The sequence below is a fragment of the Podarcis bocagei genome, assembly GCF_964188305.1.
Source record: "Podarcis bocagei genome assembly, chromosome: 1".
Classification (NCBI taxonomy): domain Eukaryota; kingdom Metazoa; phylum Chordata; class Lepidosauria; order Squamata; family Lacertidae; genus Podarcis; species Podarcis bocagei.
The window spans coordinates 94395088-94412849 of record NC_138125.1 but is presented as its reverse complement, the minus strand read 5'-3'; the positions used below and the strand labels follow the sequence as shown (position 1 = coordinate 94412849).

General features: G+C 43.4%; 2 protein-coding genes across 4 annotated transcripts in view; one reads left to right on the top strand and one right to left on the bottom strand.

The window, feature by feature from the left end:
• Positions 1-12593, bottom strand: part of SLC49A4 (solute carrier family 49 member 4) — a 70215-nt gene extending 57622 nt beyond the window's left edge. For both annotated transcript variants that reach the window (XR_014006511.1, XM_081188793.1), the window contains exon 1: positions 11614-12593. Coding sequence is in view for 1 of the 2 variants with exons in the window: in XM_081188793.1 (XP_081044919.1) it covers positions 11614-12019 (406 nt within the window). In the remaining variant the exon portion in view is untranslated. The remainder of the gene's footprint in view (positions 1-11613) is intronic.
• Positions 12594-13158: 565 nt separating this feature from the next.
• The window catches only part of HSPBAP1 (HSPB1 associated protein 1), a 54300-nt gene continuing 49696 nt past the window's right edge, over positions 13159-17762 (top strand). Inside the window, exon 1 of one of the 2 annotated variants that reach the window (XM_081188804.1) lies at positions 13159-13428. In XM_081188804.1, coding sequence (XP_081044930.1) covers positions 13386-13428 — 43 coding nt within the window. In that variant the 5' untranslated portion in view covers positions 13159-13385. Of the gene's footprint in view, positions 13429-17260; positions 17394-17762 lie in introns of those variants that run through there. The other variant, XM_081188806.1, reaches the window with a different exon arrangement.

The window sequence follows — 17762 nt, the reverse complement described above, 5'->3', positions numbered from 1 at the left end:
ACTGATTGAAGTACTGAAAAGTGACAATATGCCTCACTGCTTTGCAATCCTTTTTAGAGACAGTGCAGTGCCTTGCACCTTCCGCCTCCCCTTTCTCTAAGCACAGAAGAGATATTGCAAACTTCACATTGAATAAGTAAAATCTCTTGCTACTTTTTGAGCCTCTCAGAAGACCAGAAAAACAAAAATGAACCACAGTCCACCACTCTCAGCTTGAAGCTTGAGGCTGGTTCGTGTAGAGCAGCACTCAGTGTGACATCACAATCAAGATCCTGCTCCCCACCTTTAGCACAAATTTTAACTGGCTACCAAGCCTGTACAAAATTTATGGATCGTAGATAAGAGACTCATGGATCAGGATCAAATGATGGATTTGACTGTTTTTCCAGCTGCAGCACTTCAGCGCAAACCATTTGGTTTTTGAGCTACAAATTATAATGCAATACTCTGAAGGGCTTTGAATAGTGCTCACGATTTCTCCGACCTTTTGTATCTTCTTAATATGCACGTATTCCTAGGAAATTATCTATAGTTAAAGAATAATGCCATACACATCAAGAACTGCCAAGAAGAGAAAAAATCTTCTTTTAAAAATGTCAAGCAGGTAGCTTGATTAAGGTGATAAAGCATAAAGGTCACAGAGGGCTGGCTGGAGATGCTGCACTAATATTATACTCTATAAAGGGTGCCTGCATTACAGCTGAAGGTCTTGAGGGCAAACAGCGGACCAAACAGAAATTCAAAAATAAGATTATCTTTGTAAAGTTATGGCTTTACTTATTTCCAACAGTAAGTTTACAATTTGAACTTAAAATATTTGATGTAGTGGCCTAAATTTTAGGAGCTTGATCTGGTCCATTGTGGGTGTAACACCCACATTGTATTCACATAAGTTACAATGGAGCCCTGTTTCCCACCCACCATCTACCTGTAAACGCACAAAAAGTGTGTAAATGCAGCACTATGGGACTTCAGAGTGAATAGGAAATCTCTGCATTTACTCCATAGTCACATCTAGCTCTCCCTCTGGATACTGTCAACTGTGCTCAATATGGGCAATGTACCCACAGTGGACTGGATCATGCCCAATTCTGGAGTAAAAGACACATAACACACAAATATGTATGATGAAGCACTCATGTCATTTTTTAAAAATTAAAATAAACCGATGGAGGTGGAGCTTTGGGTGGCTTCCCACCATGCAGGATTCTAAATGCAGGTAAATATACATCTTTAACTCCATGTGGGGAAAGCTAGGAGACCCAAGTCAAAAGAGCAGGTAGGGAAAGGTTAAGCATCCCTTCCCACACCACTTCCATCAAATCTCCCCACAAAAAGAGTCTGTGTCTTTCTTTAAATAGTGGGATCAAGGCTCTATGAAATTTTGCACAACATATAGCTAGCTCCTCAAAAGCCATATGCATGTTTGTGTACCATGTTTTGTTGCATCAACAGTTCATCTCACTGTGTTGAGGGGAAATATGATAACCATCTTCAAATATCTAAAGGGCTGTCATGTATATGTTAAAAGAACCTACAACTATAGAAACGCAAAAACATTTACTAGCACTGGTGCTTGTCTTGTTCATCAACCAAACATCAGCAGCCTTTGGATATACAGTGGTACCTCGGGTTACATACGCTTCAGGTTACACACTCCGCTAACCCAGAAATAGTGCTTCAGGTTAAGAACTTTGCTTCAGGATAAGAACAGAAATCGGGCTCCAGCGGCACGGCAGCAGCAGGAGGCCCCATTAGCTAAAGTGGTGCTTCAGGTTAAGAACAGTTTCAGGTTAAGAACGGACCTCCGGAACGAATTAAGTACTTAACCCAAGGTACCACTGTAATAATCATAGTGGAGACCTGCAGCCTATAAAACACGCAGTAAGTCTGTTGAAAGATTAGCTCCTAGACTACAAATTTATATGCATGGATAATGAAGACAGAATTAAGCAGTACGACCAAAATGCTAAATTCAGAACAACTTTTATTATTTTCAATAAAATCTATTATATTTCTAAGTCTTTTAAGATTTAATATCCTGCTTCAGAGCTGCACAGAACATCAATAAATTTTCAGTAGCTTATTCAATCTGACAGTACCATGAACATGTCCACTGAGTAATGAAAATGCGGTATCTCCCTTAAGAAAGAGACAGTGCCTTGGAGAAAGCAAGATGGCACACTGGGTGGTATGGTGAATTGAGGAAACAAGTGAAGCAACCACACCAAAACACCCTATTTTTACATTTGCTGCTAGTTACATCTAGTACATCTGGTACATCTAGTTACTTCACTTCTGCTTTTGTTTCTTTCTCTCACAATGTGACAATTTGCCACTGCAAACAACTCAGGCTGAGTCACTATGGGCTGGAAAGGAGATGCTCCTTGAAGGTTTATGAAACGTAAATAACCCCTTCCTTCAAAATACTCATAGTTTCAACCTGCAACTACTCTTCAAATCTCTCTCTTGAGCACAGTCCAACACATCTTTCCTTCAAGCTCGCTGGCACGGTCATTAGATGAAAAGCAGAGCTGGTACCTCTAGTTCAGCATCCAGTTCTTGCAGTAACCAACCGGATGACTACAGGATGCTCACAAAAATGTCCTGAGTGTAACAGCACTTTCCCCACTTGCGATTCCCAGCAAATGGTACACAGAGGCAGAACACTGCAATCATGACTAACAGCCACTATCCTCCATGAATGCCCAATTCTCATTGCCACCACTACTTTTGGGGAGAGTGAATCCTATTGTTTAATTTAACGCTGTGTGAAGAAGTATTTCTTTTGTCTGTCCTGAGTCTTCCAACACTCAGAAGACCTTAAGGCTGGCAAATAAAGGGAGTATGAACTGCTGTATCTGAAGCAGGTTTGTAAACAGTAACAGAGAGAACTTTTGTTAGCATTAATTATGGGTAACAGGCATGTAAACATAATGCCCTCCCTCAGGGAGGTATGCCTGACACCAACTTTGCTATCTTTTAGACACCAGGCAAAAACATTTATGCAGGCACTTAAAACATTATGACCATCTCCAGTACTTTACACTCTTCATTTTGTATTTTATCTGTCTGTCTTATATGTATTTATTATTTTATTTTGACAACCGACCTGACAGTGAAAGAGTATATAAATAAACCACGGGTATGATGTCAAAGGAACTGAGATAATATCTACGCTTGCAATTATCAACAAATTAAAGGAGCTGTTCCCTAAAAGCACATATTTTACTTTCAAAACACTCTCCTAGATGCTGATCAGATATAGGCTCAAACATTGCAAGAGAGGAGGAAGAAAACAGAATAGTGCTCCTTTTTAGGGGTTGAGAACAGTTTTGAGGAAGCTGAAATATCAGTTAAGGAAGCTACAACTGTAAAAGAAAAGCACATGAGATTACTTCATAATATACCAGCAGCACTTCGTACATTACCAGTCTATCCCCCCACACCCACCCTGACAAATGCACACGTCTATGTGCAGTGTAATCTGGTGTGGTTCCTGAGCCAATTTTCTTTTCTACACTGCCTTCATTGCAAACAGAATATAAATATCCAAGTGAGTGATAATGAATACTTCATACCCACATGGAGTTTTTGAGTGATCAAAGCACTTCACGTAACATTCTCTCAATAATTCAAATGTCAGAAATCTGTGGCCCTCAATATGTTGTTGGACTCCAAAGTCCCAGGCAGCATAGCTGTTGGTCAGAGCTGCAGTCTGGCAATATCTGGAGGGCCACAAGTTCCCCACTTAATGCCACCAAGTGAGTTCATGGTCGAGATGAGATCCAACTGGCTGATCAGTAATGGCTAACTGATTATTTCTGTTGCTGTTGGATTTATTATTTTTATTTTGCGTGATCTATCTGATACTGTGTCCTTGTGTACACTATGTTGATTTTTTTCTTTAAGAATAACAGTATAGAATATTTTAAACTACATAAATTTCCCTTAGCCTGGATACTGAAACTGCTTGGGATCTGCTGGACTGGAGATCTAAACAGGCTCTGAAATAGTAACTTTCAGTCCTAATCTTTAAACACATACATTATGTTTAATTCATGTAGGTCTTAATATTTCTAGTAAGTGTTTTAGAATAAAATGCCACATTCACTAAATTTAAGGTCAAATAACTCTAGTGTATAGCTCAAAAATATCGCTCACTAATTCTGAATGGTGAGAAGCTTTGGGTCCACCAAGAGGGTTCTGAAGAATAAACTGTTGACTGAGCATATATACTTCTTAAAATCGAGAAGTCAATCTGCTGATTATGCTGCAAAGATCCAAGAAATTGAGCTACTATTTATGGTATCAAACCCTAAAGGATGGGAATTGGGGATATCTCAATTAATCCTTCTTCCAATTAGTTTCTATTCTTGTCATCAATAGATAATTTGTATATTGGGCTTCATGATACTGCATTTCCCCTCAAAAATTGATTTTAAAATGTGTTTAATATTCCTGTGCAAAATAAAATCCCTTGAATTTCCTTATTAATATGATTGCCCTAGAGCTAATCAATTGTACCTAAATTGAATATTCTCAGCTTACCAAATACCCAGGACCTGAAGCAGTGTTTCCCAAATTTGGGTCTCCAGCTGTTTTTTGATAACTCCCATCATCCCTAGCTAGCAGGACCAGCACTCAGGTATTATGGGAATTGTAGTCCAAAAACAGCTGGAGACACAAGTTTGGGAAACACTGACCTAAAGGATTATCCCACACCTCGTATATCCAATCAATCACTGTACTCTGCAGGAAAGGTCTGTTCCAAACTATATAGGAATTGGGCCGTTAGTGCCATGGCTCGTACCCTTTAGAATTCCCTCTCATTAAGTACTAGCTAGGTGCCATCTCTGTTGCCTTTTCAGTGCCTAATGAAGACCTAACCCTTTCAGAAGCATTTTGAGATATTTCCCAGTCTAAATCTGTTTTTAGAAGTTTGAATTGTTCTCTGTGTTCATTAAAGGTAGACTGCACCCTATATCTGCAAAAATGTGCTCTCTCAATCAGCATGGAGCTATTTGAGTATCTCCCCATAGTAACATAAAAACAAAATATTTTTTAATGCCACAGCCTGTAAATGCAACATAAAATTGCAAAACCAAGATGTCAAGCTACCTTCACCACAGAAGAGACACTAATACTTAGCATTTAACTGCTTTGTTAATTACTTCATAAGAAACCCTCAATCTCATTTCCTTCAAGATTTGCTAAATTAAGTAAATTAATGTCTTCCACAAAATTTGATGTAATCCATTACATAACATTTCCACGGCCATGTGGAGTTATTTAACTTCATTTATTTAACATTTAATTTTAAAATGCTGCGATTCATTCAAAGCCTTCGGGATATGGAATGACAAGACATTCAAATGTTATAAAGATTAATTAACAGTAATCAAAAAAGTATTTTTGCTACCTCTGCACTTTCAGCAAAACTGCTAGCATTTTATTCATCCTTTTCATAACAAAGTTCATATATTTTCTTATGCTAGGCATGACAGGGCACAAACTTCCTTAATTTTATTGACATACAGTGGTGCCTCGCAAGACGAAAAGAATCCGTTCTGTGATTCTCTTCGTCTAGCGGTTTTTTCGTCTTGTGAAGCAAGCCCATTGACGGATTAGCGGATTAGCGCTATTAGCGGCTTATCTGCTGATCGGGATCAGCTGATAAGTGGCTTAGAAAAAGGGGGGAGGGGAAAAAACCAGCAGGAACTCGCAAGACATTGTCGTCTTGTGAAGCAAGCCCATAGGAAATTCGTTTTGCGAAGCACCTCCAAAATGGAAAACTCTTTCGTCTAGCGAGTTTTCCGTCTTGCGAGGCATTCGTCTTGCGGGGCACCACTGTATTTCAAATCTAACCTATTAAACCCCTTCCAGGGTTGTTGTTGTGTTTTTTGTATGTGTTGTTTTTGTTGGGTTTTTGTTGCCTTCTTGAAGAGCAGCTGTAGGCCATTACTACTAAGTTTATCTGAGTGTATACTGATAAATATTTATAAAAGTTGCATTTTACTGTCATAGCCTGAACCACTTTCAAATTTTCTCAACTTTAGTTGCGTTATTTCTGTGCTCTAAGCTTCAACTCCTCCCCTAAATTCCTCATACTCCCTTATGAGCAATACAATGTGAACTAATATCTAAACACTATCAGTGCAAGTTTAATTTCCATGTGCTCACATTTATCTATCAATGCACAACTGACTGTTTCTGAAACTAGTAAAGGTACCCCTGCCCGTACGGGCCAGTCGTGTCCGACTCTGGGGTTGTGCGCTCATCTCGCTTAAGAGGCCGGGAGCCAGTGCTGTCCGAAGACACTTCACATGGCCAGCGTGTCACGTGGCCAGCGTGACGAAGCTGCTCTGGCGAGCCAGCTCCAGTGCAGCCACGGAAACGCCTTTTACCTTCCCGCTATAAAGCGGTACCTATTTATCTACTTGCACTTAGGGGTGCTTTCGAACTGATAGGTGGGCAGGAGCTGGGACCGAACGACGGGAGCTCACCCCACCGCGGGGATTCGAACCGCCGACAATGCGATCGGCAAGTCCTAGGCACTGAGGTTTTACCCACAGTGCCACCCGCGGTCCCGGGTTTCTGAAACTACTTGTACACTAAAGCACAATGACAAATCTGTTGAATGTTTTGGGTTCACATAACTGGTCTGGCCAACTTTTGTCAACCACCAGAAAGAGAGATGCTTGTATGCTGAAAGATTTAGGACTCCTGAAAGACTTAAAAGATCTTTAATGTATAGCGATAACTATGAGAACCTTTCAGTGATGAGGCCATGCAATGAAATGGACAGCAGATAAATTCAGGGCAGGCAAAACGAATTTCTTCTTCACCCCATAATTGATATAGAATTTGCTATTCCTTGTGATGGTTATAAGCTTTGAAAGCTTTGTAAAATAGAGGATTAGACAAATTTAGCTGACATAAAAAAAAGAAATGAAGTCCCAATGCTTATAGGCAATTTAACTCTGATCACTAGGGGTAAACAGCACGATATGTAGTGTCCTGTCTGCAAGCACTCCAACAGTATGTTACTGGCTACTGTTAGGAGACATGTTAGACTTGTTCCAGCAACACCACTTTTATGTTCTTAATCCAAGTTTCTTTAACAATTACATTTACATATACTTATTCACAGAGCTGTCTGCTTCTGAATCTTCTTCTTTATGAAAACTACAATGAATGCCAGACAATATACTAGACATATAGACATCAATTTTGTGCTAGATGGTTCACTTTTGTTCTCTTTGAACAGCAGTTTTTTTCTGAATTGTGATTAGGGAGAACATTAAGGGGAAACTAAGGAAAGTTGAGAAGGTACACAAAACCTTCTAGGGAAAGAGGACACAAAAAGAATGGATGTAGTCATGAGTTTCTGTTCCAGCAGATTAAATTACCTGCTCCAAAGGTCAAATAACTGCGGCCATATTGATGAAGCATTCTGGGGACAACTGATTTTCTTCCCAAGTTGTAGTAGGAATATTTTCAGCATTCATTTACAAAAGAATTTATTCAAACTCTCCATAACAATGGGCATTTCTGATGCAAAAGGCAGAACTAGAGGCTCAGCCAGAGTTAGAAACTCATATATATAAGCTAGTGACCAAATGGCACCTTAAACCAAGGTTATGGTCACCACAACAGAATGTCTAGGCACATTGCTGTGGTGTCTTTTGCACTGGAATTTATTATTATCATTATTAGTATACATTTCATTTCTATACAGCTTTATATTATAAAGAAAAGATCTCAAAACAGTTAACAACACATTAAAACATCAATTGAAACAATCCAGAATAAAACAAAATCACGCTTCAAGGGAAATATTTCAGATTCTTCTCTAAGTGACATTCTGTTTTCCCATATTTATTTACCAACAATTTATAGAGCTGCCCCATAGCAGAAGTACTCTAGGAAGGCAGTGTGGTATACAGTGGTACCTTGGGTTAAGTACTAAATTCGTTCCGGAAGTCCGTTCTTAACCTGAAACTGTTCTTAACCTGAATCACCACTTTACCTAATGGGGCCTCCCGCTGCCACTGCACGATTTCTGTTCTCATCCTGAAGTAAAGTTCTCAACCCGAGGTACTATTTCTGGGTTAGTGGAGTCTGTAACCTGAAGTGTATGTAACCTGAAGCGTATGTAACCCAAGGTACCACTGTAGTGGTTAAGAGTGCCAGACTAGGACCTGGTAGATCATGAAGATCACTGGGTGACTTAGGGCCAGTCACAGCCTCTACCTCACTGGTTTATTGTCGGGATTAACTGAGGAGTAGGGGTGAACCATGTACAAGGGAATCCCCACTTACGCAGGGGTTCTGTTCCCAGCTGCTGCACATGTCACCAGGTCGCACCTGAGTGGGAATTCCCCTGATCCTTTCAGTGCCAAAAATGGCATGTGTCAGTGGAAGTGCATGTGCTGATTGTGCGCAAGTGGGGAGACACCTGTAATCCCTGGAGAAAAATGTGGGGTATATATGCAATAAATAAGATATTTTGCTCACCTGCTTAAGAAAGCTGGAGGGGACAGCCAAATGGAAATGTCAGTAGCCAACTTGGCATCAGAGATCTCCACATGGCCACAGTAGGCCACGTGCCAGTCACAAAATGCACCTGGCAAATTTTGAACACTGGACTCAGAATGAAGACACCTGAGCATAGCATGATTGTGCTCCTTCCACGACTACAGGCAGCAAGATATTCCAAAAGAGCAGCACTCAACCAAGCTATGCGTCCCTTGGACAAAGGTTGCAGAATACTATATTGCTATAATAAATGAGTTTTATTTACAAATATACAGGTAGGAAGTTCAATTTAAACACTCCAACAAACCTCATCCATGCTCCCATATTAGTTTTGTAAAGACAGTCAGCATCCCCCAAAATGCTGTGAGCTTTGGGCCCCAAAATCAGCTCTGTGTGTAACTCTCTTCCTTTAGTCCCACTGGAAAGAAAACCTCAAATCTATTCCTCCTTACACAGAGAGAGACACCTCGAAAGTCTAAAGTGGGAAGCCCGCTCTACATGTGAGGTTTTACCATGTGACTTAGAACACTGCACGATCAGGGTTCTAGATTGCATAATTGGCCTGTGTATGTTGGTCTATATACCACTCAGAGACAGTGATGTAATGCAGGGAGATGGTGTGGCCTTGTTCTTTCCCCCATGTAAGTTCCAAACACCTGGAATATCAAAAATGGGGATGACAATGAACATGAGTAACAAACAGTGGTGCTTGGAAAGTCAGGTCAAAATGTGGAGGTTGGGGTATTCTGTCCTGAATTGGGGAGAGTGAAAGAGGGCAGACTGCGAGGCCATCGGCTTTGAGTGAGAAGAGTCAGGACACCTTCTGCATCCCATTGATTCATCCACTTCCCATATCTCATAAATAGCTGTCAGAGCTGCCCAAGGTCCCAGCTCACAAAGGACCAACGCCAGTTCGTTGTTATATACAAAAGTCTTTATTGAAGTTCAGTTTGTCTTTCACATCAGCAGCGTACAGCTCTACGTCTGAAACTCTAGACCGCCGAAGCTCCGTCTGAGTCTCCTCCCCCCAGACACCAGTTTAAGACCCTAGCCTTGCTCCACCTCTTCCTCTGCTCTTTCCTCCTCTGGGTCCGCCTGTCAGCTGGGGTCTCGCCCTTCCTAGACTCTTCTGATGCTGATTCCCCTGAGTCTTCTCCCTGCTTCCGGCGGGCTTTAGGACCTGTTTCCCGATCCGGGCTTTCTGCTGTCCCGCACGCCTGTACATTTGAACTTGGCGCGCGCGCCCAGCCGGTAACCTTCCTCCTGACCGTTACACTGCTCCTGTCACTGCTTCCCCCTTCGGGAAGGCTAGCTGGACTTGACCTCCCCTCCGTTCCCCCACTCTCCGATAGAGGCGTGGTCAGTCTCGACTCATCTTCTCTCCCTGCTGGAGGAGCCGCTGGTCCTGACACTTGGGACTCCTCCCCCCCCCACTACGCTCTGGTGGGGAAGCTGGCCCTGATCTCCAGCTGCTGCTTTGGGAGTCCCCGCTGGCCCCCCTTGCCCTGACCATCGGCGCCTCCTTCTGGGAATCTTCTGATTCGCTGGAGAAGCTCATGGAATCTCTCGGGTCACTGTCATACTCCCCTATGCTGCCCTCAGATCCTTCCCCTTCGCTCTCCATCTCCTCTCTCCCGTGCCTCTGTCCCTGAGCCCCTGACAATAGCCCAACCCCATCCATTGTAACTCTGTGGTACAATGTAAAATCCTGCGCTACATAAACAGGCAGGTTAACCTGCCAAGTTTTCTGTTACTCACCGTTACTCACCTTTTCTTTTGTACAAAAAATGTGGTCCGTACAAACACACTTGCAAATGCACATACAAACACCACTCTAGGAGCAAGGAACAAGCATGACGAACAGCATCCTTATTTTACTAACCGTTTCCTCAAGTCTACGCCTTTAAGTCACTGAACCAGCAGAGTAGCTCATAGAATCTGGTTTCAACCAATGTGATCTACTCTGACACAGCATTAAAACATGATTATTAAGCAGCAATGACCACAGATCCAAAGAGCTACTGTAAACACAACAAAAGGCCCTTGAAAGCTCAGAAGAAATTCTTAACTTTGCTGTGAGTCCTAGAAGACCTGCTCCCTGCCCTGCAGGCCCTTTTCTACCTGGGCTGGAAGCGTGTGGGCCTGACTGACTCCAGCTACAAAAGCTGAGGTTGCAAAGCTGAGGCTGCTGAACAGACACTGGGGGGTGGGGGGTTAGATTGTTGCTGTGATATTAATTTTTTGTTTGTTTATTTTAGATCTTATGATTTCCATGGAAATTATTCGATTTGGTTGCGTATTTTTTATGTTTTATTTATTATTACTCCTTTTGCTACATTGAAATTATGTGGGGGGTTTTCCATGTTGCTAGCCACCTTGAACATAGAATATCAGCACACCCGCTAAATAAGTAATACATTAGATGGGGAAGCAGGTCTTTACAGTATTTTAAGAAGCAGATATTCAGTAAAGTGAGCAGCTTGAGACACATTGCTTCCCTCTAGAAACTTATCTCATGGGAAATACAGTGGTACCTTGGGTTAAGAACTTAAATCGTTCCGGCGGTCCGTTCTTAACCTGAAACTGTTCTTAACCTGAAGCACCACTTTACCTAATGGGGCCTCCCGCTGCTCCCGGAGCACAATTTCTGTTCTCATCCTGAAGCAAAGTTATTAACCCAAGGTAATATTTCTGGGTTAGCAGTCTGTAACCTGAAGCGTATGTAACCCGAGGTACCATCCTACAGGCTCTTTGGTGAGGAAAGATAGAGAAACTCAATAAATTAAGTAAATAACAGCATGGGACATAGTCAAAAACGTGAACTTCAGCCCTTCTTCTAGGTACTACCCCTGTCACTAACTAAAGTGGACTCTAATCCATGAAAGCTTCTGCCACAAAATGTTCCCCTTTTAAGACTCAGTTGTTTCTCCCTAGTAGGGTCGTTGCACCGCTGCCCACCTGCCCACCCCTTTGGGTATTTGCCCCAGATATTTAGGTGGGGTGGGAGCACTAGAAGCAGCAGGCCCCGCTCCAGCCAACCAGCCAGCCAGCCCTCCCTCCTCTTTCCCTTACCCTTCTTGTCCATGAGCCACATGAAGAAGAAGCAGGGCACGAAGCCGATGGGCCCCCAGAAGACGAGCAGGGCGATGTCCAGCTTGGAGAAGGGGAAGGCCTGGCGGGCCGAATTCTGGATGGGGCCCCAGGTGTTCCACACCAGGCCCTGCGCGAAGCCCAGCAGCGAGAAGAGCAGCAGCACCAGCCAGCGCCGCCCGTACACGCGGCCGGGCAGCGGAGGCGGCGGCGGGCGCGGAGGCGCCGCGGGGACCAGCCCTGGGCTGCGGGGAGCCGCCGCCCGCGAGGCCGCTGCCGTCCTCCGGGGCTGGCCATGCGCAGGGTAGTGCTGGGGCAGCGCCGCGGGCGCCGGCGGAGGCTGCAAGAGGGGCTCCCGCTCCTCGGGGCTGCTCCAGTCCGAGCCCATCGCCTCAGGGAAGGAGACCCCCCGCCGCCCGCTTGCCTGTTGCCTGCCTGCCTAGCCGGCCGGCCGGCGTCCTAACGTAACCCCACTTCAGCGGCGGCGGCAGTAACGCAGGCAGAAGGCAGCAGCCCGGGCAGCCGCATGCGCGATTCAGCCGGGCCTCACCCGACGCCGAAGCGCCTCTCGGCACAAGGCAGCGCATAGAGAGAGGAAAAGAATAGAGCGGCGAACGGTTGCTTGTCTTGCACACGGAACTTCCTGCTTTCATCCCGGGCACGGTTTCACGTGGGAATGAAGCCCACCATAAGCGCTTGCACCTGAGTGAGGATGTGTGTCAGATTAAGACGCTGGCAGTCCTGTGCTTATTATAATACCCGGAGCAGACCCACTGAAATGGCAGGCCCTTAACATAAAGCCACGTACATTGAATTCGGCGGGTCTCCTCTGAGGAGGGCTAACGTTGGGACACAACCCTACGTTGCGGGCGTTTTCAGGGGCAGAAGCAACGGCTGTCCATTGAAGACGAAAGGGAGGGAAATGCAGGATTTGGGTGTCGCTGGGAGTGAGCGGCATGTCAACACGCACGCAGAAGATTAGTAGGGAAGACACGAGTTTATGGTCTAACGCGTGCCTTGTTTTGAGGCGGAGGAAATGTGATTGGTCTGAGTTTAATGTTTTTTAAAAAAATAAAGCATTTAAAGATTTGTGTTGCTGACGCTAATGCAGTCCATTAGCCTCATATTCTGGGAAGGAGGGGCCGTTGCTCGTTAAGACAGCCTTGCAAAGTAGCCCGCCTCGGTGCCTACTCCCTGTAGTAGTTGCGAGTACAAATTAACCCCCCCGTAGGTATAGCTCCTGATTCTTCAGGGTTTGTCCACCTATACGTGCCCGTAGCTTGACCTCTCCCGCCCTTAGTTTGCACAGCTCTTTGGGGAAGAGGAGCCGCGCTGGTTCACACGTGTCTGCACGTGATTTGATTACCACATCCCTGATGAGCAGCAGCTGAATACGTGAACGCATTCCACCAAGCGTTGCGCAAGCGGGAGGGGAAGAGTTTCCTATTTGGGGATATCGGTAAACACTAGTGCGCTCTGCCCAGGTTAACTCGTGACTGTTGGTCGCAGCTTTGTGGTTACGTGGAAAGCAGCCGCGCGTTCCCCGAAGAAAAGCAAGGACAACAGCTGCCGTCCCACGCTTTGCAAGGCAAAACACAAACAAAAGCCACGTGATTCTGCGCCTGATCGCCCACGTGATCTCGGGGAGGGCTGGTGGTGGTGACGGCGAAACGTCGAGCCGCTGAGGGAGAAAGAGGAGGAGACCGGGGCGGTTTCTCTTTCGGAATAGGAAAGGCGAGAGAGAAAGGGAAACAATGGCAACGAGAGCGGATGCTCTGGTGGTCTCTTCGCTGCCCGGTAGGTTGCTCCTTTCTGTGCCAATATCTGTCCCGGTATCCCCGCCCGCCAGAGTATCGGATCTCACCTGCACAGGCTCTCATGTCTTGGCTTCTCAATTTACGTGGGACAGACATCAGGTTAACATGCCCTTTGGTGAACCAGCATCAACTTCGTTAAATACAATATAAGCCTTCCAGACTGCAGCGCCTTCAACCCCGAGTTGAAGCCGGTGGCGGCCAAGTTGTGTTGAACAATGTAGACGTTGTGCATATTGGCTGGTGGATGTTCAACCTGCCCATATTAACCGAGCAATATGTGAAATGTCCTGCTGATTGATTAATGGTTGCCCAGCCTTAGTTGGAAACTACACATTGACTGGGATATATGCAAAATTGCCTACTGGACACATTCTCCATGCAGTTTAGAAAATGTACACTAAGGCCAGCTTTATTCTGTGTTCATCTTGCATTCACCACAGCAAAACATACACAAACAAAAGTATAAATCCACTGTTCTCTTCACCACTAACTTGCTGATCAGTTAAGTGTAAGAAAAGCAGTGCTTTGAGAGGCTTTGATTCAGATATTACTTTAGATCTTGCATTCTTCCTTCTTTCCCATTGAAAACTAGTACAACTGTCAAACTGATCTTCACATTTAAAAAACAGAATGTTGACTGGCCATGCATATCCACCTCCATTCCAATGTCACAGCCTTCCAGGAAATGCATTTTGTTGTATTTTACATTTTTCCTGTGCTCCCCCACCCCTTGAAAAATGGTTTGGATTTGAGCATTCATAACCAAAGTGTAGAATGATGTCCGAAGTATATGCATTTCATGCTGATAAGAGAACTGAGCTAGTATCTAACCTTGATATGTAGAATTGCACATCAAACTTAATTCTGATATTTCAAAGTTTAGAGAAGTTTCATTACAAGTCAGCAAACAAATGGAATGCCCAAATGGGCTAAACCAAAGGTCTTTCTTTGCCACGACACATAGCTATCTATTTGATTGTAAACTGGGATGCGTGGAATATAAAAACTGCAGGAATAAGAATGACTCATTGCCTCCCCCAGAATTGCCCTTTTCTGAATGCATGTTTCCAACAATGCTTTAAGTGAATACTCCCAGCAGCAGAAAGCAGCATACTAAGGGGTAACCTTTGGCCTATGGTCCATGTGTGGACAGAAGCTGCCAGAAAGGACAACTCTAGTGAAACTAGTTCTCACTTGCCCAGTTATTTTCCTTGCCCGTGTTTGCTTCAGGAGATCTCATCATAAGAACATAAAACAAGACTGCTGGATCAGGCCCATGTTCCATGTAGTCCCATATCCTGGGGTCTCAGTGGCCAGCCTGATGCCTGTGAGAAGCCTGCAAGGTGGACATGAACAAAACAGCACTCTGCCCACTTGTGATTCCCATCAATTAGTAGTCAAAGGCATAATTTCTTGGGTTTCAAAGTGTCTGTGGGTATGTGCAGGAAGTTTATTCTTACAGAAAACCCTCACTGAGCCCAATCCATACCCATGTATATTGGTTGCAAGGGGAAGGATTTGCAGCAAAAATAAATTCATTATGATGTCATCTGTTGGTAAAGGCAAAAGAGAGAGCAGCTAGCCTTGCAGCAGTTAAGTGCATACAGTGGTACCTTGGGTTACAAACGCTTCGGGTTACAAGTACTTCGGGTTACAAATTCTGCTAACATGGAAGTAGTACCTCGGGTTACGAAATTTGCCCCAGGATGAGAACGGAAATTGCGCAGCGGCAGCGGGAGGCTCCATTAGCCTCAGGTTATGAACGGTTTCGGGTTAAGAACGGACCTCCGGAACGAATTAAGTTCGTAACCCGAGGTACCATTGTACTGATGCTGAATTTGATCATGCACATGAAGGGGCAAAAAATAGTTCAAGTTTATGCTGATGATTCTAGAAAAACTGGCTTGTTGCCTGCATAACTCAATTTACTTCTTGCTTTTTTAATGCTGTTTTAGTTCTTCCTTCTTCCTGCTCACATGCATGTTGATGTGGAAGCAAGTCCCCATGTGGGCAATTAAACTTACTCACATTTTTTACTTTTTAAATAGTTGTGGTTGCTTAGTTTTATTTCTGTTTAGGTTCTCCTTCTTGCACACATGCATGTTGATGTGGAAGCAAGTTCCTCTGAGGTTAATGAATCATGCTCATATTTTTACTTTATATATTATGTTTATATTCTCTTTTGTTTCCATGGAAATCAACATGCTGTGTGTAGGGTTCCCAGGTGGTCTGTCATCCCGACACAGCCTAGCTTAGCTTCAACAAGATAGGTGCATCATCTGCCTTCAGACACTGGCAACAGTCTGATCCTATGATGAGTTCAGTATGCCTAAGTCAATTGAATCCAACTCTGCATAAGAACTGGCCACTAGAATTGCAGCATTAGATGCAGACTTCACTAAATATTTCACCTTTTTTGGGGGGGGGGGTAGTAATGGCAGTTGTGATCCCCCTGCCCAATTCAGAACCCAATGTGGTTTTATGAGAAGTTCTCCTACAATTTCCTTATGATTATAATTTTTCTTTTCTAGTGGTTTAAATCCAAACTATCTTTGAAGTGAATGGGGAAATCTGTTCATCTCATTATGTTGTATTGCCAATAGCCTACTGGTTTATGAGCGGTGTTCATAATGGATAAATACTATCTTACACCTTCCAAGCAGTATATTCATCTCTCTGAGGTTCTAATACAGTGGTACCTCGGGTTACATACACTTCAGGTTACATACATACTCCGCTAACCCAGAAATAGTACCATGGATTAATAGTACCTTTGTTTCAGGATGAGAACAGAAATCGCGGCGTGGCAGCAGAGGGAGGCCCCATTAGCTAAAGTGGTGCTTCAGGTTAAGAACAGTTTTAGGTTAAGAACGGACCACCAGAACGAATTAAGTTCTTAACCCGAGGTACCACTGTACTGCATATTTACTAGGGAAAAGACCCCATTGAATACAGTAAGACTTGCCTGTGAGTAAACATGCATCAGGTTGAACTGTGAAGTGATTCCCCACCCCCCGACTGGTTAGAGAACTTTTGACTTCATATTCATTAAGGGGAACTTGTTCATAATGCTCACATGGTACAATGCCCAGTTTATTTAGTCCCATCAACTGGGCGATGTTTAGGTAATTTTTGGATCGGATCAATAAATAATCTGAAGCTGATTATTCACACTCACCCTGTGTTCATATTGATGAAAATACAAACACTGGTAAGTTTCCTGTGCCTGTCCCTTACCTAGTAAATAAGAAAGTAGGAAAATGAAGAATGTAAATATGAGCATGAATCACGTATTCAGTCATTTGGACTAAGCCATCTTATTTTCAATATAATCAGCTTTAAATCTCTTCTGACAGAATTAAGAGTTTAAGATAGATGTTAAATATTATTCATTTGTATTTTCCAATAATTAAATTGTAATTGAAATAACTAATTGCAATTACAGTATTTTAATTACTTTGTTTCCTAGCACCGTGGCCTGCATACAGATGTGACTGTAGTGATGTGACCTTTCCTCCCCAGTTAATTTAGCATAGCACAGCATTCCATGTGAATTTGCAGGCTATAGAGCTGTCTAAATTAGTTAATGTGGAGGAATGGCGCATTGTTGATAAACTGTTGGAAGCCAAATTAGCTTTATCTTGCAGCAAGCTGATAGCATTATTTTACTCATGGGACTAATACATCTCTAAATATGCTAATTTCACTCTTACTTCTGTTGGGTGGTATTTTTAGCATTCTCATCGTTGACATTATAATATTAATGGAAGGAGATCTCTGCTTGCTTTGGCTTGCCTCGCAGTACGGCCCCAGAGATGTGTATCACTAGAGAAGGAAATATATATCTACACAAGAAAAGGACTGATTTGTCACCTACAAGGCCTGCAGATAATCTAAAAGCCTGCACTCAAGACAAACCCCATTATGAAAAGTTATGTTAAAAAGGTAGGCCTGCCATTATGGACAAGCATTTTTGAAGCACAATGGTAGCCATGGGAGAATGTGTTTAAGATAACATTGGAATTTATCTGCTGCATTAATATCTCACGCCAGCGTATATTTTTATTCTATGCACACTTACTTAGAAGAAAGTTCCATCAAGTTCAGTGGGGCATACTGCTCGTATGTTGTATATTGCACAGTTAGATTATTTCCTCCTTAGACTGAGGCACTCTTGTCACAGAGTGCTTTGGAAGCATAAACATTAATACTAAATAGGGGCACATCCATTTTCATTACACGCAGGGAGCTTATGTCACTCCAAGTTGTTGCTGCTGTGTTGCCTGGGGTTGAACTGGAGTCCCTAGATGGCCA